Below are 22,916 nucleotides of genomic sequence, written 5' to 3' on the forward strand. Positions count from 1 at the left end.
TGATAATATCAAACAAAAACTTAAGTTTTCTCAATCTTTATCCGATACAGAAAAACCCACATGTAGTTCTATTCAATATTTTGCTTTATCGAATTCCGATATGGCAGTAGGAGGTCAACAGGATAATATGAGATTATTAGACTGGACTCTTTTTTTTTTAACGTACGGGTGAGTTGCTGCAAGGTACATCGGTCAATTTGAGATATTAGTCCAAGTTAATAACTAGTCAGATATTAAAAGGATTTTAGATTTTTTGTTAAAATGTTCTGCATCGCACTGGCCAGACACGATCTCTGAAGAGCCTAATTTTCCAGATATGAGGTGTGATCAATTCAAGAATTAATTTAAGGACGCGTTTAAGAATGCACTACTGCCACAATTGGAGTACGAAATGCACACAGGAGATCACATCTTCAAGCGAATCTGTGCTGTCTTATATGTACGCAAAATGAAATTTAAACTTAAGAAACGACAAGGATGTTCCTGTTACTAAACACGGTTTGACGCACAAGTACATGAACGTAGCTATTAAGAAAAAATGAGACAGCATAGAAACTTTACTGCAAGATTTGCTGGACAAATAAAACGCACACATTTTGTTGGAAAGAAAAGCTATAGAAAAGCTTATGACACAGAATCTTTTCCTTGCACGTGGTATGTATTCCTTTTCCCACACCATATTTCTCTCATCCATTTTAATCCTTGTTACTTTGCCACTGAAGACGGAATTAGCTGGTTGTTCCGATGCGTTTAGAGAATATTTAGTTCTTCCACGGGAGGATATATTGGTAAGTAATAACCAATATTTTTGTTAATTTCAATCATCCTCTTATGCGCCTACATAATTTTAACGATGTAGTTAACCAAAATTAAGCTATGCAAAACTTACTAGTAATTTAGCGCAATTGAATTTATTCAGCAGTATCTAAAACCGATATACCTGCACTTGCACACAGTTTAAGTTAACAGTATTGACTTACACAATTGGACTTACCTATTAGAATCATATGATGAACATGAAAATTTAGAGATGCTATGAGGTGTGATTCCAATATCTGAGCAGCATCCATCACTATCACTGAAAAAAAAATAATTATTGTAAACAACAATTCTAAGCGTAAGTTTTTTATGTTTTATCTACAAATACTCCACATACATTAGTTTCATAAAATCCATCATAATATTTTCACATGACTAAAATACTCAGTATTCTAACATTCAGTTAAAAAAAGAAAAAAAAAGTAAGGGAACTATCTGTATGAAAATGAACACCATCATAAGCCGTCGTAATTACATGGCTGCCAAATTTTTGAAAATGAAAATTTGCTTTTTTAGAATCTTGCACTTTCCTTGGCACTTCAAGTAACGAACTAACTTGATGCATCCATATAATACGCAACATCTAAATAGCTTGTGTGCATTAACGAGAAGCCTTTATTTCTTGGTTTGATACATAAAAGGCTAACATTTAACGTTATACAATTTTATTATAGAAACTTGGAACAGTCTGCAAGTTTAAGAGCGTAAAATGGAAATTCACTTTTCATTTCTTTCATTCTTTCTTAAATCGTCAATTTGAATATCCTTAACTTCCATAATGGTTTCAAAATTTAGAAATTATACACACAATTTTGGAAAGAGAAAACTAAGAATACACAATTTGTTATTTGTTTTAGTTTGAATACAATCTTACAAATACAACTAAAGTTTGTTATTAGAAAATAATCAAAATTCAAAGAACTTAAAAAGAAAATTATCACTTTAATCATAACTCAAAAGAAAATTCGAAGATTGAAAACAAATACTCAGACTATCTCCTCGCGTTTTTTGACTGAATGCCTAATAGAGAGTATGTCAGAACTTGGACCATACATATTTTAGTTAAGGTAATAGAAGTCCCCCCCCCCCCACACACACACACACAAATTTCATACCATACGAAAAATCTTATTAAGCAATACCAAAATTGATGTATTCCGTAAATTATATTGAACCATCCGTTTATAGTTATAATAAATAAATAAATAAATAAATAAATAAATAAATAAATAAATAATAATAATAAACCTGAAATTTAGAAAGCTCAATTTACACTTAATTCTAATTATTTAATTTCTTCGTTAAATTAAGACACATACATAGTTAATTCGTACACGATTCGTTCATAAACTCCTAAATGCAATCGAACATGCTTAAATAATAGTGTTTACATTTCAAATGGAAATTTCGTACACAAGTAAACAAATGACGAAAGTGTCAAGAAACATAACTAATTTTTAAGCCAGGTACACATACATCACAATACCTTTTTGTCTCACAACTATGCTGCAAGATTAAGGAAGTTAGCTATGATGATGATGAAAAACAAAATGGTGGAATGAAGAAAGTGGGTAGAAACAGAAGAACTTCGAGAAAACTTATGCACACCGAGTTGTTTACCACAAATCCACTTGGCCCAAGCTGTAATATTTTCAGGTATCTCTGGTTATACGCAATCTCATTTTAAGGATTTTCGTTAGTATAAGATTTAGGTAATAATAATAATGATAATAATAATAAAAAAAAAAGCCGTGAGAAAACTGACCAGTAATTTTGCTGTCACCTGCACAGTTCACTTTACGTATTTTCATGTTACACGAAAATTTCTGAGAACAAATTAATCGCGCAATACGAGGGGTAGGTGTATTTTAAATTAGAAACTAATACAGTTACTTACCTATTTGTGGCTTCAAGTTCTGCAACAAGGTACTTTGTTTCACTGCTGATGACACTGTCATTCCAATAATCTGAGATGCTCTCATAATTTCAAGATCTTCTGTTCGTTGGTTCTCTACACACCGACGATATATTTTACGATACTCCTTGGCAAGAATAGTTATTTTTTCCTGTATTATTTCTTTTAGCTTTTCCGTCCAATAAATATACAATTTCCATCTTTCGTTACTTTGCAATTTCCACAGATTTTGGATTTCCCCTAAATTCTGAACACTGTCCTCGTTCATACTTAGGGAACCATTCCGCCTTAAATGCTTATCTCTTAGAACCAACAATTTCTTCTGCAAACGAAGATTACTATCATCAAGCTCTGCATGAGAAATATTCGTTAGATCATCATTCTGTTCCTCGAACATAAGATCAAACTTTATGTATTCATTATTTCCCTTGATACTTGTGGTATCTATTTCTATTGCTATATTTTCTTCTATCCTGTCTTTTTCTACCTCGTCACGTTCACAGCTTGTCAGTATTTTGTCTTTAGAGAACACTGAGTTTTTTCTCTCTTGCTGTTCTACACTGCTTTGTGAAAATCCTGTTTCAAGTGAATCAACCACCTTTAGCCATTCGACAAGCAGGCTATCTTCTTTCATTAGGTATGCATATTGAATATCTGTCACTATTCCGAACTCTTTCAATGTTTCTAGTGACACAATTCCCTTATTTTCATTCAATAATCGTAAACCTAACAGTAGACTTTTCTGCTGAGATAGATTCTCAATTAGAATGCTTGCTTGATCTTTCTGTCTTCTTCTTTCTTTCAAAGTCAAAGCATTTAAAGAACTAGCTCGACACTGGCCGCCAATACGAACCAAGTTCTTTGTAATATTCGTTAAACTCTCTAGAATATTATCTAAAGTAGTATTTGTTTGACACAGAATTAAAATATGACAAGTTTCTTCGTACGATGGGTTATGTTGAAGAAAACACTCACACAGCTTTAACGCCAGTAATTTCTTCCCAGTTGCTGGTGGACCTTGAATGATTGCTAATTCTTTCTCTAAAGCATACTGTACTGCTTCAACTTGTGACTCATTAAGGCAAAGACTGTTGGCACAAGATACAGTTGATAAATTTTCTACACACTGTGAACGCACCGATTCTTCTTTAAAGTGAAGAGAAGGCAACACTCTTGATTCTACTTCTATAATGTAATGCTTCATAGGAAAATTGGCGTTATTAACATTTTGTAGAGCGCTCAGTGCATGCTTGTAAAGCTCGTAATCAAGATCTGATTGTATCAATGTAAGATCAGAGTTCAGGAATTCATGATCTACTTCATTATCGAATTGAATCAGAAATTTACAATCTTCAGGATACAGTTCAGTGACAGCACCTAACACAAAATTGTCAAAACTACCATTTGTCAAACATACCAGAGAGCCATAGAGAAATTGTTCTTCACGGTATTTTGTTTCTTTTTTAAACTCGATGAAAAATCCGTAATCGCATTTGTCTGTAGAAACGCAAGGTCCACTCAGTTTTACTTTTAAGGGTTCTGAATAATCTCTCTTTTCAATGCATTCAACTTGCATGACGTCGCTCAAAGCATTTTTCAATCGTCTTACTATGCCTTCTTTAAGTAGGGAAAAATGTCTGTGTACATACTGTTTGATGTCTGAATACTTTCCTTTTAGATTGATCGGTTGAGTGGAAACAGTAGTTTCTGATAAGTCATCTTTAGATAGGTGAAGATATGTGTCAAGTTTTCTTAAGTCTCTTTCAGATAACATTTCGTCAGATCTTTTCACTTTATTCTTATCTCCTTCGACTTCTGAGTTAAACGATCCTTGAACTCTGAAGTTGGAAACTGACGAATGTTCATCAGATTCTAATAATGCTTTATCTTTATTTCTGCATTGATAGTTTGAAGAAAGTTTGGTAAGTCCTTCCATTGATCTGCTTCTTTTAATCGTACATCTTTTCCTGATCTTTACATTAAGTTCTTGAGGTATTTCCCTTAGATCTGATGAACTTTTTGATCGCACAGTAGAAATATTTAAGTGAGCATTAGAAGGCCTATCATGGATTTTGAGAAATTTACTGATTGACTTCTCTTCGCAGAATTGCAATTTATCTTCCGTTTGAGGATTATCTTCTTCCTTGCTTCCAGTTAACAATTCGGCAGCAGCCCTCGTTTGATTAGTCATGTTTAAATTTCATTAATCTCCCCTATAAAGTACAATAAAAGTGCTATTTAGGGTCGTTATAAACGTAAGTACAATTTACATTATAAGATAGTACACTGTAGACATTATTATTATCATCTAATACATTGGACGTGATTTCCACAGAGTAGTAGAAACTTAACTATTTCCTTTGTACTAAGTTTTAAAATAATCTACATATTAATGTGTTGTAAAGGCTGATGTTAAGTCGATTAATTAGGACACAAATTCTGTATTAATGTTAAGATTGTTTATTTTCGCTTTTAAAAGCAGGTTCCTTCTGATAAAATTACTTTTGTCAATTTCTGAACGAATGGATCACAGCGCTTACAAAATGCTGTAGGCACGTTACCTAATCGTACTTTCTTCTAACTCTACCCTTCTCTATTATGAAGATTACCTAGAACGTGAAACTTAAACGTGTCGTGACTTCACTTATTGTTACGTTTATGAATCAAAACAGTCCCCGCACACCTTCCAGAGAAAACATTGTTCAATATAGTGATTCGTTGCTATTCATATTTCCTTCAATTATGAATCTACAGTGGATTTACTGGGTACAATTTTCGCTGTCAAACAACATTCTTTGTCAAATAATTACCTTTTTCATTAGTAACTGTGTGTGTTGGGGGAAGGGGGGGGGGAGTAAATCCATTTTGAACGCACAAGTGTAATTTCTGTACATATTCTGTCTCATGAAACGTGGTGAAACATTTTACATAAAAGTTCAGCAGATACAAGAAAGAACAAGAATTAAAATAATGTACAATGCACATTTAAATTACTGGTAGCGATTACTATTTTATTTTAGTAATTTTTACTTGTAATCCATTTAAATATTTCGAGCTTCGTTGTATCGTAGATTGAAAATTTGATTAGTTCACTCCATATTGTGGCAGTTACACCTAAATTGTCGAACGTCAAATACGCGTAGATTGTTCTAAATTGAGTCGATACATGTTATCGCATGTATTGGAGTAAGCTATTAACATGGTCTTATTATCACAATTGAGGCAGAAAGGTGTTCTGATTTGACTGTACTACCTTTACTTGCTAATGATGATATATTTACTAGTTTCGTGATTGAATATGTATTGAAATGAAATTTAAACAAGAGTATTAACAAACCTGAATATATTTAGAATTTAATTAAATAATTATTAATAAATAATAAATCAGCGTCATTGGTCGATAATAAATCAGGTATTTATATGTCTGCAGCATATAAAATATAAAAACTCATACGAGGTATTGAAGAATGTATTGAAATATGGCGCGCTGAGTTTGTGAATGTCCAAAGTTAATTGTACAGATTTTAATTATTTAGTAACGTTTATAATAATATGTGTGATTTTAATGAAGAATAATTGATATTGATTAAAGAGGTAATAGAACAGAACAGCACTATAGATGTTCTTTGCACGGTCCATCTATTAGATTACGAGATGTCCTACTCAGTATTAGAGTAACACGTTAATAATGAACCCAATCACAATTATACATTTAATTCTCTCTGCATGAATAAAATGTAAAGATAGATAGATTACGAAAACTGGTGCAATGCAATATTGAATAAGACTGCCGTTGTAATCATCACGGGTTGTAACTGTCACATTTATCTGCTTTTGAACCATTAGACATAGACTAATAAAATACAGAAGTATTTGGAATTTTAACAATAGTGCTAGCATCAGTGAAGAAAAAAAGTTTCTATATGATTGACAGGAAAGCTTATATAATGAACTGCTAGACTTGTACTGGCTTTAAGTTCTATCAAGTAAGGAGTATCAAGAAATCCAATATTTGATATATAGCCAATGTGAAACAAAAGCGAAATCATTCGCGGAGATTTAACGATTTTATACGTTGTTACAAAACGACTATCAATCTACCAAACAATACGGAGTTCAATAAAAGGTGCAAGCTTCTTTTTGTGAATATGAAGCTAATTTGGAGCAAATACTCAGTCTTTGGCAATAAAAATGAAACTGCAAGTAAGCAGATTTTTATGGCAAAACTTTCACATAACAGGTAAAGATAATGAGGCTAATGATGTCTTCTCGAGAGTTGTACTATCGGAAAGATTGATTACATGTTATTAGCAACACCCATCTTCCTTCAAAGATATGTCAATACAAAAGTTGAATGAAAAGCACAAGGAACATTCTAAGCGTAACGAAATTGCAAAATATTTGAAAAAAATTGGAGAATCCATACATTAGATAAATTTTACAAATAAGATAATGGTATACTACCGAACGAAAGTTTTCGCTTCCTGCTGTATGAAGAATTTGTATCCCTTCATTAAAACAAAAGTTATTGGAAACATGCATTGTGATTGGGAACATTTTGGAGCGAAAAAAAATTAAACGAAATTTATTGGATACCAATAAGAAGAAATTAATTTTGTCAATTGTACTGAATGTACGAAAACAAAAGTAAAGACTATTTCCTAGTAAACCTATACGCACTATTTATGCTAATTACGCAAAAAAAAAAAAAATCTCAATTGGCTTAATCGGCCTTTATCTTCCGTCCAGTTCAATTGCAAATTTGGTCCATCAGTTTTTATTAGGTACCTTAGCCAATGAGGAATGCAACAGACAGATGTGCTATAAAATGTTTCTAGTCATTTTGAATATCCCAATTTCTGTAAGGAGACAACGGTAGTTGCTATATATATATATATATATATATATATATATATATATATATAATTAATTACAGACATAATGACTGGATATGGAATTAAAATTTATGTTATTCCATACTTATGTTAGTCGTCCTTCTTTAGGTACTAAGAACACATCTTGAAACTACAGACTTATTAGATTGTTGTGTAATGAGGAATCACATTTTATAGGAAAAATACATTTCTCAAATTGTAATTTTGATAAATTATCCAATTTCTAATAGTTTAAGTGTAAGTGCACGAAGTTTATATTTGAAATTAAATGAAATTTCTAGTTTACGTCTCACGATTATGCTCTGTACGCTAAGAGATGGGTGATTAATGAACATCAGCTGTGAAATTGGTGGAATGAGAATAAGAGAAAACAAGAGAACGCCAGGAGAAACCCATGAACACAGATGTCCACCATAAACTCAGATGACCTGGAATCGAACCAAAAACATCACACACTAAGTGACCACTCTAGACCCAAGTCCTCAAAGTTTACATTTAAATACAAAACTCTGATTTATTTTTTTAAAATATTGGTATAGATTAAGGATGGTCAAGATGAACAAATTTGTGACAAAATGCATTAGTAATGGCAAGATTTCTAAAGAAAAAAATATTCAAAAAAAGAAGAGGGATAAGGTTGTCAAAAACCATTATAAAACAAGTATTTTTGGTTTAAGCCAGTTTTTTTCTTCTTTTCTGCTTAAATAATTTGCTTTATTATTTTTAGATTATATATGGGTAGAAACAAGTTAGTTTGGCTTTACATCCTTATGTAACAACAGGTTTATGAAGGAAGAGGTCAAGAGTTAAATAGGGTTGCCAGACCTTATACATTGTTTTCGTAAGTTTAACGTTTTCATTTTTCCAGTAAAACGATTTCTTCCATTTTTTAAAATAATAAATCATAGTCTTGAATATTTTAAAAATATGTTTTTTTATACTATATTGTTAATGCCTTTTTTATTATTTTGTTTTTAATTCGAGGAACTGATTTCTCATACTGTTACCAACGTAACCCAACGATGAAACTTAGTATTCGTTTTATCCAGGGCCGGATTAAGGGAGGGCTTAAGGGGGGCTGTAGCCCCGGGCCTCCAAGTGAACATTGGCCTCTACTCTGATCAAAATGTTAACTGGCTATCTTAAAAAAATCATAAAGATAATAAAATAAAATATGACAGAAAATTTGAAACATATTCCCTTAACTTCCCTACTGTAGTCTACTTTCACAATAGTATTAGGCGAAGTCAGTAGGGGCCACATATTTTTTCCAGCCCCGAGTCTCCAGATGGATTCATCCGGTCCTGGCTGTATCTCCTACTTAGCTAGCATCCCACCTTATGATTAAGAGTGACTTTGTTGTAGGATCTTAAACTTCTTCTGTCAATCATCTCAATCATATTGCAGTTTTGATCAATCGATCGCGATATACTGATATCAATAATAAAAGTTGCTTTAAACTAAAACACAGAGCAAGTACTTGTGTTTTTCAATATCCTGCAAGTATTTGCAAAGATTTGCATAGGCTGTCTTGTGTAATTTTAGCAGTAAGCAAAACCAACAGAAAAATAATGTATGTAACACTTCCAGAATTTAGAAGTACTGGAAATATATCCCAGAAATTTTTTATACGAAACATAGGCTAAATTTGAATGGTTCGAGTAAAGAGTATTTGTGTAATAAGCTAAAGGAAATGATTATTGTAAGTGGTGCTGATAATATAAATTTTAATATAATTCCGCTTTCATATGGAATTAATGATCTAAGAAATGAGAAAAATAATGTAGACAATGTAGTTCACACGAATATAGATAAATATGTAAATTGTTTTGATAAAGGATTAAATTGTGTTCATAGGATCTATTTGATACAGAAGACAGCTGTCATTACTGCTTCAAACATAAATCTGAAGATTGTAATATTGTAGTAGATAGATCAATAATGACCTTTCAGTGCAAGGTCAAATTAGCAGCAATATTAGTAATATGCCATAACCAGAAACTGAATTGACTGAACCAACAATAGTCGATACGAGCAGGAAAAAATCATTAAATTTTGAAATACAATATTCAACACGACCATCAAACAGAGTAATACTCCCTTCCAAACTAAATAGTGGTGATTTTTTTTTGTGTGTGTAACATTGCACAAGTAGATGGTGAAAATCAGAAAGTACGTTCGAATACTAAGAAATCAATACTTAATTTTAACATTAATTGTGGACAAAACACTTTAATATTTGAAAATATAAAGCAACCACAAATAATAATAATGTTTTGAATCATACTTTAAAGATCGGAGGCAGGTAACTGAAATCACAGGAAAAGTTAACAGCAAAAATAAATAAATAAATAAATAAATAAATAAATAAATGTATCGAGTGAAGTTATAAACCAGGGAGTACCACAGGGATCAATACTGAAACCAATCTTTCGTCTATAAATAAATGGTCTTTCTGAAAATATTAATAGTTCACGTGTGACTTTATATGCAGACGATACGAGTGTAATTAGTGGGAAAGAGAAGGCGAATTAGCTTCCAAATGGTAATGAATCAATTTTCTAGTTGGATGAATAAAAATGAGCTAATTGTTAATACTAATACAGCATTAATATAATACTACATGTACCTTAAATTTTTATGATGTTAAAAATAATCGAACTAAAACAAAAATAGATGACAAAAGAAACTTATCTTTCTCGACGTAAAAATATACATAATAAATTCAATTGGGATGAGAGCCCCATATAGAACATATACTGTAACAATAATTTAAGCGAACTGTGTTATGCAATTAAATGTGTAAGAGACAAGATTAATGTAAAAAAAAAAAAAAAAAAAAAAAAAAAAAAGCTAAATGTATATATTATTATATAAGTGTGTATACATGCTGTAATAAACCAGTCACATACAAAGGTACTCTAATATATAGTCTGCTTCCACCATGCATAAAAATAGGCTTCTATAAATAACTTTAGAATTAAACTTAAAAGGTATTTGATAGAACAATGCATTTACTCTGTTGAACATATTCAAAATAATTCGTATGTGTAAAAATTAAATGTGTAATAAGGTATATTAGTGAATTTAGATTACTCTATGTAGTAAATGCATGTGTGCATATGTATATATATATTTCAAACTGGCACGTCCAGTTTCGTTGTATGATCAACGGATGCAATGAATGAATGAACGTATGAAAAACATGAGAGGGAGAGAGTCTTCATTAAAAGACAGTTACGAAGTAACAAAACTGTGTAATATAGTTGGTTGATTTGTTTTGAATGTACTCTCTTTCAGTACCGAGGTTATAAGAGACTAGAACCTACGGCTTAACGTGGAATCCGAGCTACATTATCTCCTATCAGAAATTGTAATATAGTCTTGTCTTGTCTTATGTCTTACAATTGTTTTTAATGAAACTCAGTGTTTCCTATGAAAAATATTGTGTGAAACCATGTTTGTTCCATGTAAATTCTCAATATCACATATCTACCAGTTTTTCCCTCTAAAACTGGTAAGAGCATCCATCTATTTTCTCTGAAAAAATCTGGCAACCCTGCTCTTAAAGCAGGATCAGAACCAGCACTGTATGCATCCGACAAATTGTCGTCCATGTGACTTGAACCTGGAATCCTTTGATTACAAAGCTGATGAGTGTACAGATTTATCCACGGAGAACAACTGATAGAAATAATTTTATACTGACCTTGCATACTTTTAACAATTTTAGGAGTTATTTCAGAAGAACGAAAAGATATACAACTGAACAAGTGAAATCACTGCACAGAGTTGTATATTAACCCTTTATTTGGCATTTTTGCTCTCAAGCATTCTATTGCGCTATCCGCCCGAATTATAACTTCAGTGATCATTCAATTGACATTATTACTTTCATACAATATTGATATGATTTGCGAGTCGCTTCTTTAGATACTTCTAATATTCAACAGGGGACAGTAAAATTTAGTATTGTAGGTGCTTTATCTCCTACGTTCCGCGAAAGTTTTTTTTATATATATTTTTTTATTTGTTGTTTCTAGCTCTGCAGGAAAATATTTCAACGAAACTGCTGCTAATTACTGAGAGTATTCTTATGATATCTTACTATAATAGGGCAATGCTGTTCAGTAGCTACACATAAGACCTATTTTATGGTAATGTTGCTTTGAAATAAACACCCTGTATTTTTGTAACCAAAGTACAAAAATACTTTAAAAATTACGAAATTATGATCAGGAAGACATGGTTCAACTATAAAAGCAAATTAAATATTTTGATGGTAATGTTATCAATGCTTGCCAATTAAAGGGTTAAAATAAAATGGACAATTTTGAAAGACTACAGAGTACAGAGGATATAATTCATTCCAAGTTTGTTCACTGAATCAGAAGTGAATATAGATACGAATAATTTAAGCTCACTGGTTCTGAACCACTCATATAAGCAGAAAATACTTTCGACTTCAATAAATCATTTACAGTACATTCATATTTCCTGGGCTTATAATGTACGATAAAAGATCTAAATGGTTTGAGATATGAAAAAATGTTACAATGAAGTTGGCATGATTTGCGGCATTTTAAAATTTACTTCTTTTCCAAAATAAGCCAACCCTGACGACAGGTATAACGAAAACTAAGAAAATAAGTACAGAATAAAATGAAATCTTTTTGTATTTTTGCTCTAAACGAATCTGGTATGGATAAGAAAATTGCACAATTATTCCCGTTATAAAGGGATTATTATGTAAAACAAATTTCTGACGGGTTCGAACTAGTGGATCCTTTAACTGGAAAACTGTAGTACACATTGTCTCTTTATTTATTGAGAATTTAGTTTTTTTTAGTAGCGAAGCTATATGCAGTGTGGGTCTACAGCTTAAAGGTCTGCACGAACCGGAATTTTTAGTTCGAGCCCGGCCCGGCCCTGAATTTATAATGTGAGTCCCAACCTGAGCCCGAAATGTTTTAGCCTTTAAGTCCGAGCCCGGCTCGAGCTCGTGTGATAATCAAATGAGCCCGAAATAAGCCCGAATTACAGAAACTTAATAATTAACGGGAAATTGTATTATCATTTACAACAATTAGAGATTTAATTTTGCATTTTAAAAGCTTACATGATCCAGAGAGAATAACGAAATAAAGATTATCGTTTACACTTGCTAACTACAGGAATTCTCTAAAGAAAATGGTCATTTATGTAAATTCCGACTCCCTCAGCCTCGATGCATAATTGTGAGACGTTAAATGTAAATATTTCACTTCATTTTATTTACATAAATTCTCACGAATTGAAAACATGAATAAAACAAAATGTCAATGTGTGCAAATTCTTACGCAAATGGAGTCATTGTCGATTGCTGTGAAAAATAAAATCCACACTCTGCTGCTCAAACTTCCACTCACTGATAAGCTAAGCATGTTTATTTCTGTTACTTTTAGTTTTTCTCGCCACTGCACAATTAGTTTTACTCTCAATTGCACAATGATAATAAGATTTTTAGTGTGGGTGTCTCAAGTTATAAATTTAGATGTGCTTTAAAAGTTCTCCAGAAAGAACGGTTCGGTAAATATCTTTGTACAGTATGTTTACGAAGTTAGGCCCGATAAAGCCCGAGAAATTTGTTGTATATTTAAAAATTTACGGCCCAAGTCCAAAGTGATTTTATGCATCGTAGGCCCGAGCCTGTGCAGACTTCTACTACAAATTAACGTGCGATCTGAATCACATGAGCTCCTATTGGGAATCAAACGCGTGTCCTCCGCACTAAAAGTACATACGCGAACCGTATAGCCACGAATATACATCTTGGTAATAGAATGAAACTGGAAATCGATTAAAACATCCTCCCAAAATTTGACCAAGAATTGGCTTTAAAACATGGTGTTACAGACTGTTTTATAAACTTTTGATATTTACAAAGATTCCGGTGTTTAAAACAAAACTGCACATAGCATACTCAATTGACGCATAATTACAACTATCAAATTACACTCAGGAAATGCCATTATGTTTTATAGGTTGTATAAATACACAACTTATTTATCACTTTCACTGATAGTTGGAAATAACAGGTGTGTTCTGCTTCCAACTTTTTATTTTTTATTTTTTTTTATTTATTTTTTTTATGCAAGGATTTCTTATACCAAGGCCCTCTACGTATGATGACACGCTACACATATTGAATTCACTTTTGTGGTTTTATTATTATATAAGGTATACTGGGTAGTCTTTAATGAAACTGTAATAAGTAACAACATACTTAGTAGAACTCACTAGAAATTTATTTGGTACCGACATGGTACTTAAGAAACCAGAATTTATGTGACTTGTTTTTATTATTAGCTGCTGATTTTTCGGGTGTTTAGGTGGCTAAAATTAATAATGGTGTCTCATTTTTTACCCAAATTCCCTTTGTCTAGATTTAAACTTTAATTTCTTTTACACTCTTGAAATGCAATTATATATATATATATATATATATATATATATATATATATATATATAGAGAGAGAGAGAGAGAGAGAGTTTAACGTCTCATAGTTAGGTCCCTTAAGTTAAAGGAGACGTTACCTCATACGATATTATAGTTTGTGGCGAAGAAGGTAATTACGAAACCATGCAGCATTAAGTAATTTCAGGTTGGGAGAGCTCTCTCTCCTCCCTCCCATACTCTTCTGCCACTTGAATTATCAAAATTATGAATTCTGAGACATAATAAATCATTAGACAGACCTTATCCAAATTTCAAGTATGTTAAACAATGAATTCTTAATCTTCAAGTCAAGTCTACATAAAATATGTACCTCAAGAATTAAAATACAAGTAAACTATTCATCTGATATATTTTAACTAATATACATCAAATATATATGTGTATTTTATATTTTGCATTATGATTCAATCATCCATCTGATAAAGACCTAGGATGTCCCTGTAGAGAAGAGGGTATGCTCTGCATAATCTATACTGTTGTTGCTGTTGAGGATTGAAAAAAAAAAAAATGAAAGGTTAATCAATTATATGATTCAACTAAAGGAAACTAATGAAACATAAGAAATATATATATCGCTACGAAAATAAAACTATGATAAAAGGAAATGAAGAAAATGTATACCTACGAAAGTACTAGGTGACAGGGCATCATCATCCAGGACGAAGACATTCAGGAACGCTAGAAATAAATATAAACAAACAACCCTAAAAATATAATGTTAACTAAAATATTTAAGAAACATACTATCTATGTATAAGATTATACTATTTATCTTACGACTAACATTTTCCACAAGTGTACCATAAATTAAATACGATTCTTACCTGTGACCAAATTATGATCTGTATTACTATAGTTTTTTGATGTAGGTTGATTATTATGTTACTTATGGCTCGTGTTTTGCTTGGATTTCTATACCATTCAGAACATAAAATGTAAATGTTGATCACATGAGTTGAAGAATTGTATATTTGAACGTCCATTTGTAAATTTCTAGAATGTTATAATTAAAAGTTTTCTGTATTTAATAATTGCTTTAAATTTGTAATCTTGTTTAAAATTATGAAAATCCTTTTTAGGATCATTTGCTAGTATGTGCAATTATAGTAAAAAACTGTGTTACATGATGATTACATAGAACTCTCACCTCGCGTTGTGATTTTTTTTTTTTCATGTACTCACGTCATTACCACGAACCGAGAATTTTCCCCATTTTAGGAAAATGGGGTGGAGTATCCACTGGGCCACGGATACCTAGTTCTTCGTGAACGGAGATCAAATTCGAAGAACTGTAGGGTATCCTCAATACAAATTTCGTTGCGCGAAACCTGCAACCTCGGTAGCTGAAGTTGTATAAATTGTGAGTGGTTTGCAAAGAAGATGGATCCAGAACCACCATACGGATTGACGCGCGTCTGCAGCTCGCAAATAGGACAACTGATGCTGTCCCGTGCAGGGGTGTTACATTTTGATTTAATTTTTTCGAAAAGTCACACTTCAGTAGCACTTAATAGAGCGGTAGGTGTTATCGGGTATCAGACAATCAAGCATAAAAAGAGATAATTAAGCTAAAAACAAAGACAAGGAAATACCTATCCTGAATTCAACGCTTACTACTGTCAGTACAAACAAATTTATCGAAACGTAACAAGTAGCCAAATCAAGATAACGAGTATTATGAAAAATTCCGACAGTAAGTCCTCAGCAGTGTGGAAAGTAATGACGAAAGACATTAATTTCGGAAATAATACGAGAGAAAATATAAAATTATCTTACAATAGAAACATAATAAACGATCCCAATCAAATAGCTGCCCTTTTTAACGACTATTTTGTTGATTTAGTCAATAAAATTAATGTTACTACGATAAAACTGTTACATACACAAAACCCTAATTATGTAAGTATGGAACAACAATATTCTTGAAAGCCGTATCAATTAATGATACGAGTATACAAAAAAAGTACAGAAAAATTGAAAAATAAGGAGTCTTCAAGTCTAGATTAGGCTGCTCCAGCTATTGTGAATATGAATTCTAAATTACCGAATCACTATGCTTTCTGATAAATCTTTCCTTATTAGGTATATTCTCAGATAGGCTAAAGCAAGCACAAGTTATCCCCCTTTACAAAAAGGATCGAAAGAACATATTGGCAATTATAGACTAGTTTCACAACCCTGTTTTCTCAAAAACTATAGAATCAGCAATGAGTGATCAGTTTACAAGTTATCTTCAAAAGTATAACAACATATCGGATGCATAAAATAGTTTTAGGAAAGAAAAAACCGATAGACAACTACTTTAGTTATTTGGAATAACTTACCAGAAACACTAGATGAAAAAACTACATGTTACTGGAATATTCCTTGATCTAACAAAAGCTTTTGATTTAGTTACACATGAACTAAGAAAAATGGAAAAATAATTATATTAGAGAGCATGTAAAAAATTGGTTTACACAATTTAAAAATCGCTCACAATAAATACGATTTATAAGTTCAAATGGAATAGGAAGAACTGTGTGTTAGGTCCGGCACACACGTTCCAGTATACTGGTGAGATTTACCTGTACAAGTCACCTATACAGGTAAACTGGAGCGTGTGTGCCAGCCGCTGCAGGTCAAAACAGTACAGCAGGCGACCGGAGAAGAATCGAAATTTAATTTACCTGCGCAGGCGTGTAGACCTGAGTGTATGTGAGAGTCACTCCGGCACATCTGTACAGTGTTTAGGTGAGTTGTTGTTAGTTTCTTGAATACGAAGCGCCGGTTGTTGTCTTGTTTGCTCGCCATCTCTCAACTAGGTTAAAATCTTCAGGTTTACCGTTGCGTGTGTGTACTCTAGTCTGCAGAGGTATACCTTTCTGGTATACCGGTGAGGTTTGCCTGACAGGTATATCGTAACGTGTGTGCCGGGCCTTAGAGAATAATAATATGTTCTGAAGTACCACAAGGGTCAATATTAAAACCAGATTCTGCCTTAATATTTAATAATGCTACAGCTCTAGCTATCAATAAAAACAACACTTTTCGCTGACAATATAATCTTGGCTCTTACACCCAATAATGAAGGAGAACTGATCTTTAAAATACGGATACAACTAATAATTTAACACACTGTTTTCAATCCCACAAACTTAAAGTAAATACAAACAAAACGGTAAACATTCATCATGTAAGAAAGAAAAAAAAAAAGAAAAGAAAACAGCCAGAAAATTAAAATTGGAAATAGTATTATTAATTATAAATGTAATGTAAAATTTTTAGGTTTGTCAATAAATGAAAATCTAAAATGGGATTAAATTACAGTACTAGTCAATAAGCTTAGAAGTATTTGCTTTGCTATAAACATAATTAAATCTGTTGCAAATGAAAGTTCTACATGAACAATCTATTCAAGTATATTCGAGTCATATATTAAATTGAAATAGTATTTTGGGGGAACCGCACAGCTAGTAAACGTATATCGTCCCAGACAGCAATTTAAACTTGCTGCAAGTTGCCACAAACTTGCTGTTGCAAGGTAAATTAGCTTGCCGCAAGCTATACTATGCAAGCCAATTAGCTTGCTTTAAGCTTGTGGCAAGCTAGTTAGTTACATCTGGGCAAGGCTTGGGGCAAGCTTGTCTTCACAAGTTAAACACAAGTCAAATTATCTCAAACGCAAGCCAATTTAAGCGTATTCTCATCAATGGCAAGCTTTATTAAGCTTATTGCAAGCGAAACACAATGCAAAGAAGTTATATGGAATCTTGCACTAAGCGAATTTAGATAAAACAGTATGAAATCAGTATAATTTAACCGTCTGACTAAATCTATGCTACAATATATTGTCCCATCACCTCCTCAATTATTGGAGCATATGCACAACCATCAAAACACCCAAGTCTCCCATCCGCTTTTGCAAAACATCAAAATAAGCATAATTGTTACGGTTTAGTTGTGACACGCAACGCGCCGTTGCTTCTTACAAATATCTAACATGTTGCTATATTAGTGGCGATTACTTGAAATTTCTACCTTTTTATATAAAAACGCAGAAAAATGTTTATACTTTAAACACAGCGTTCAGATAAAGTTTATAGTAAACTGTAAGTTAAACTTGAAGTTTATATTAAAATATCTGCAACAGTTCTGTATTCTTTCGCGAAATAAGTAGGCTCAAATCTGCTGCCATCTATGTTCACATTTATGCTTTATACATAAATACTACAATTCGTTATGCCTCATAGTTACCGAAATATGAAGAAATAAAGAGCGATATTATAGGTACGTGGGACTAGAGTACTAGACGGAACAATTAAAAAAAAATAATTAAGTTTGTCCTTTATTCAAGCTGAATGCTAACAAGACACTAACAACACAAACACTACCTTATCGCCGAAAGTAAGGAGGTCAGCGTCACGTGGATTTTGAGAACAACTGAAAATCGAACGCGCGCTGGCTTTTTACTTCAATCTAAAGAAAAGCGTCTCGCAAGCGAAGCGTGAGTTGCCCGCACTACGGCTTGCGCTAAGCAGAAATAAGCTTTTGTGTATAAGCCAAAGCGAAATAAAATCAAATAAAAGCGGCAGGCAAGCTTGCGGCAAGCAAACATGCTGTCTGGGGTATTACAAAAAAGACCACTTAAAAGAAGAAGGCAGACTTTGGTAAGTGAACTTTGGGGCCATTTTTTGCGAGGTGGTAGTGCACATTTAAAGAGTTAATATTACAAACTGGGAAGGCGCAATGGCCAAAAATAACTGAGAAAAACCTTCTTAAAGCTCTGCTCGCCGCATATATCTTAGGACGCCTAAACTTATAAAGTGACGGCGTGGCAGAATAAGAAGAACCTGAGACAAGTGCAAAGGGTCCAGGGTTCAATTCCCGTTCGAGTTAAACTTTTATTTTCGTTTTTTGCTTCAACCAATAAAGTAGCCATTTGTAATTATAAGTGAAATATTAATACACCATATGTTTATAATGTATTAGAACAATAGAAATTTTCAATCACTTGTAAAATATTTCAATGTTCCATGTTAAGTAGCAAGAAAATTTAATCTATTTCATAAATATATTGATATCACGAGTTATATTATGGTTACGACAGTCGTTGTGACGCTTTGTGTCTACATCTGTTGACAGTGTGCGAATTACAAAGGAGTTGATGGGCAAATCCCCTTTGCTAATACTGGATGTTGCTATAACGAAAGGAGATTTCCCCCTCATTCCCCTTTGTAATTTGCACACCGTCAACAGGTGTAGACACGAAGCTTCAAGAACATTTTTACACAACGACTGCGGTAACAATAATATTTACGGAAGAGATTGAATTTTGTTCCTAGTTAACATGGAACACTGAAAGATCTTACAAGTGATTGAAAATTTCTATTGTTTTAACATTCTGAACATATGGTGGATTAATATTTTACTTATAGTTACAAATGGCTACTTTATTTTTTGAAACAAAAAACGAAAATAAAAGTTTGACTCAAACGGGAATCGAACCCGGGACCCTTTGCACTTGAGACTCAGGTTCTTCTCACTCTGCCACGCCGTCACTTAAGTTTGCGGTTCTTACGATATATGCGGCGAGCAAAGACTATTTTTCTCGGTTATTTTTGGCCATTGCGCCCTCCCAGTTTGTAATATTAACTCTTTAAATGTGCACTACCACCTCGCAAAAAATGGCTCCGAAGTTCACTTACCAAAGTCTGCCTTCTCCTTGTTAGATCTATTGCAGATACAAAGCCAAGGGAGTCGTGTAAAAGAATATTAAAAATAAACTCAGTATTCATGATTATCAATCTATATGATAAAATTGAAAGTGTGTATGTTTGAGACTCTTAATTTCTTGAACCGCCCGACCGATCTCGATCAAATTTTTGACGTAGAAGTGGAGCTGACCTGGGAGTATTTTTAGCTATTCACTTTGACGGTAGAACTTGGGGAGGGGGAGGACAGAGAATTATAAAAAATAAATAAAACCTAATAACTCTTGAACCAAACCACCAATCTCGATCCAATTTTCAACATAGATAAGGTTCGTACCTTGGGTGTTTTTTTATCATTTCACTTTGACGGAGCAACGTAGGGGAGGGAAACGTAAAAGTGACTATGTTCGTGAGTTGATAACTCAAACTACCGGATCGATATCAATCAAATTTTCAACATAGATTAGGTTCAAACCTGGGAAGTTTATCATTTCACTTTGACGGTAGATCTTAGGAGTGGGGGAGGGAAAATATATGAAAATGAATGAAACTTAACTCTTGAACCACCTGAACAGATCTCGATCAAACTTTCAACATAGATAAGGTTCGGGCCTGAGATGTTTTAGTCATTTCATTTTTGGTGCAATGTGGGGGTGGGGGAGGAGGGAGATATATGTAAAAAAAAAAAAAAAATAAAAGTGACTGTCCTTGTGACTTCATCAGGCTTAAACCACCCGACCGATCTTAACCCAAATTTTCAACATAGATGAGGTTCGTTCCTGGGATTTTTTTTTTTTTTTATCATATCACTTTTACGGTAGATCTTAGGGGTGGAGGAGGGTAGGGTAGAGATCTATAAAAATAAATAAAATTTAATAACTCTTGAACCACCCAACCGATCTCGATCAAATTTTCAAGAGATGAGGTTCGGACCTGGGATGTCTTTTTTATATATAAACTTTCACTTTGACGGTAGAACCTAGAGGAGGGGGATATTTATATATAAAAATAAATAAAACATAACTCTTGAACCACACAACATATCTATCAAATTTTCAACGATGACGTTCGAACCTGGGATAATTTTTGTCATTTAACTTTGACGCTGCGACGTAGGGGAGGGGGAGATGTATATGTAAAAATAAAAGTGACTGTATTTGTGACTTCATCACTGTTGAACCACCCGACCGACCTCAATCAATAGATGAGGTTCTGGCCTGGGATGATATTTATCTATTCACTTTGACGATAGAACTTAGGGGAAGGGAGGAGTTAAAAAATAAATAAACTTAATAACTCTTGAAATCATTTCACTTTGACGGTAGAACTTAGGGAGGGGGAGATATATAAAAATAAAGAAAATTTAATAACTCTTGAACCACCGGACCGATCTGGATCAAATTTATAACCTAGATGAAGTTTAAACCTGAGATTGTTTTTGTCATACCACTTTGACGTTGTAACTTACAGGTGGGGAAGGGGACAGACATTTAAAAATGATCGGAAATGACCGATATTAGTGTTGAATCCATAGTGTTAAGGGTTACTGAGATGAACAGAGACATTTCTGATGCCATTTAAATCCAAATTCAGCCCCGCAACTTGGAGGAGTGGGGTATATATATAAAAATAATCGAAATGACTAATATCAGTGTCGAATTCATAGTTTTCGGAGTCGCTGAGATGAACAAAGACACTTCCGATGTCGTGCCCTGCAACTTGGGGAAGGGAGGGGGATATATAAGAATCATTTAAAATGACCGATACCAAAAAGAGCGCTAAAATAATAAAAAGTGACTGATTAACGAAACATATTACTATTCTTTTCTTAACCCAGCGAAGCGGGTACTTGATGTTAAGGCAACGGACAAAATGTTAAGTCCAAATAGGTTTTGTTAAAAAAAAAAAAAATCTCAATTGGTTACGTTAGGACGTTCAGTTGGGTAGCTTACTGTGGTAACCTGGACGCAATATAGATCTCGTCCTGAAAGCATGGTTTTAATGAACGCCTTGAGCTGATGTGTTTAGGTTTTTCTTTCTTGTTTAGTTTGTTTAGATGTACGCACGAAGTGGAATAATAAATACAACAAACTGTATGGAGTTTCAGTTCCATTTCTCAGTAATGATGCAGTCACATCTTTAATTGATACATACAAATTGTATATTTCACATTTTAATCTTCTCCAAAGAAAACTTTAGTTGTAATTCAAAATTAAATGAAGATAAATATAACACGAGAAACAAAGACCTCCATTTACTTCCTCATAATACTTCCTTATACAAGAAAGGTCCCATATTATATATATGTATATAACAATATATAAACACGTGAATGATTTGTTGAGGAAACTAAGCGCGAGAATCTATCTTATACGTAAAGTTAGTAAGATTCTAACTACGGGAACATTGAAAGCAATTTATTTCGGATTGATCCAGTCAATTCTATCGTATGGAATCATTTTCTGGGGTAATACCTGTCATACGAAGAAAGTATTTACAATGCACAAGAAAATTTTACGAATAATGTTATCAGTTCCGTTTCATACACCAAGTAGACCACTGTTTCAGAAACTTAAAATATTACCATTGCCGTGCCATTACATTCTCGAAACAACATCATTCATACATATGAATAAAAGAAACTTTCAACTCAATTCGGACCTACACCAATACAACACAAGAACCACCAATCATATTCATATACAAAATTTCCGCCTAACAAGAACTCAAAATTCGTTACACTACATAGGAATAAAACTTTATAATAAACTGCCAGATCGTATCAAACGCAGTTTAAAAGACACCTCAAGTTATTGTTACTTAAACATCTTTTCTATGGTTTAGATGAATGTCTTCAGTGTGATCTTTCTTAGTAATGTAAATATTAAGATTTATTTGAATTTTGAAATATATAAAACAAGGTACAATTTATATTTTCTCTAAAAATACGCTAAGTTTTATTGTTACGTATATATATTTTGAATTATTATATATATTGTATTATTATATATTATTTTTCTAATAATTGTATTATTAATTGTAGCGTATGTTTTGAATTATTATTATTATTATTATTATTATTATTATTATTATTA

At 32.8% G+C, this 22,916-nt stretch overlaps 1 protein-coding gene across 7 annotated transcripts in view; it reads right to left on the reverse strand.

Annotated features, from left to right (window-relative positions):
• Positions 1-22,916, reverse strand: part of LOC145690472 (NFX1-type zinc finger-containing protein 1-like) — a 91,967-nt gene that overhangs the window by 43,478 nt on the left and 25,573 nt on the right. For 3 of the 7 annotated variants that reach the window (XR_014132240.1, XM_081765388.1, XM_081765429.1), the window contains exons 2-4: positions 14,754-14,806; positions 2,717-4,947; positions 995-1,078 (exon numbers count right to left, since the gene is read on the reverse strand). Coding sequence is in view for 6 of the 7 variants with exons in the window: in XM_081765388.1 (XP_081621514.1) it covers positions 995-1,078; positions 2,717-4,925 (2,293 nt within the window). In the remaining variant the exon portion in view is untranslated. Of the gene's footprint in view, positions 1-994; positions 1,079-2,716; positions 4,948-14,749; positions 14,807-16,452; positions 16,534-22,916 lie in introns of all 7 variants that reach the window. The other 4 variants (XM_081765405.1, XM_081765412.1, XM_081765395.1 and 1 more) reach the window with 4 other exon arrangements.

Source organism: Thermobia domestica, chromosome 1 (genome assembly GCF_964235325.1).
Source record: "Thermobia domestica chromosome 1, izTheDome1.hap1.1, whole genome shotgun sequence".
Lineage (NCBI taxonomy): Eukaryota > Metazoa > Arthropoda > Insecta > Zygentoma > Lepismatidae > Thermobia > Thermobia domestica.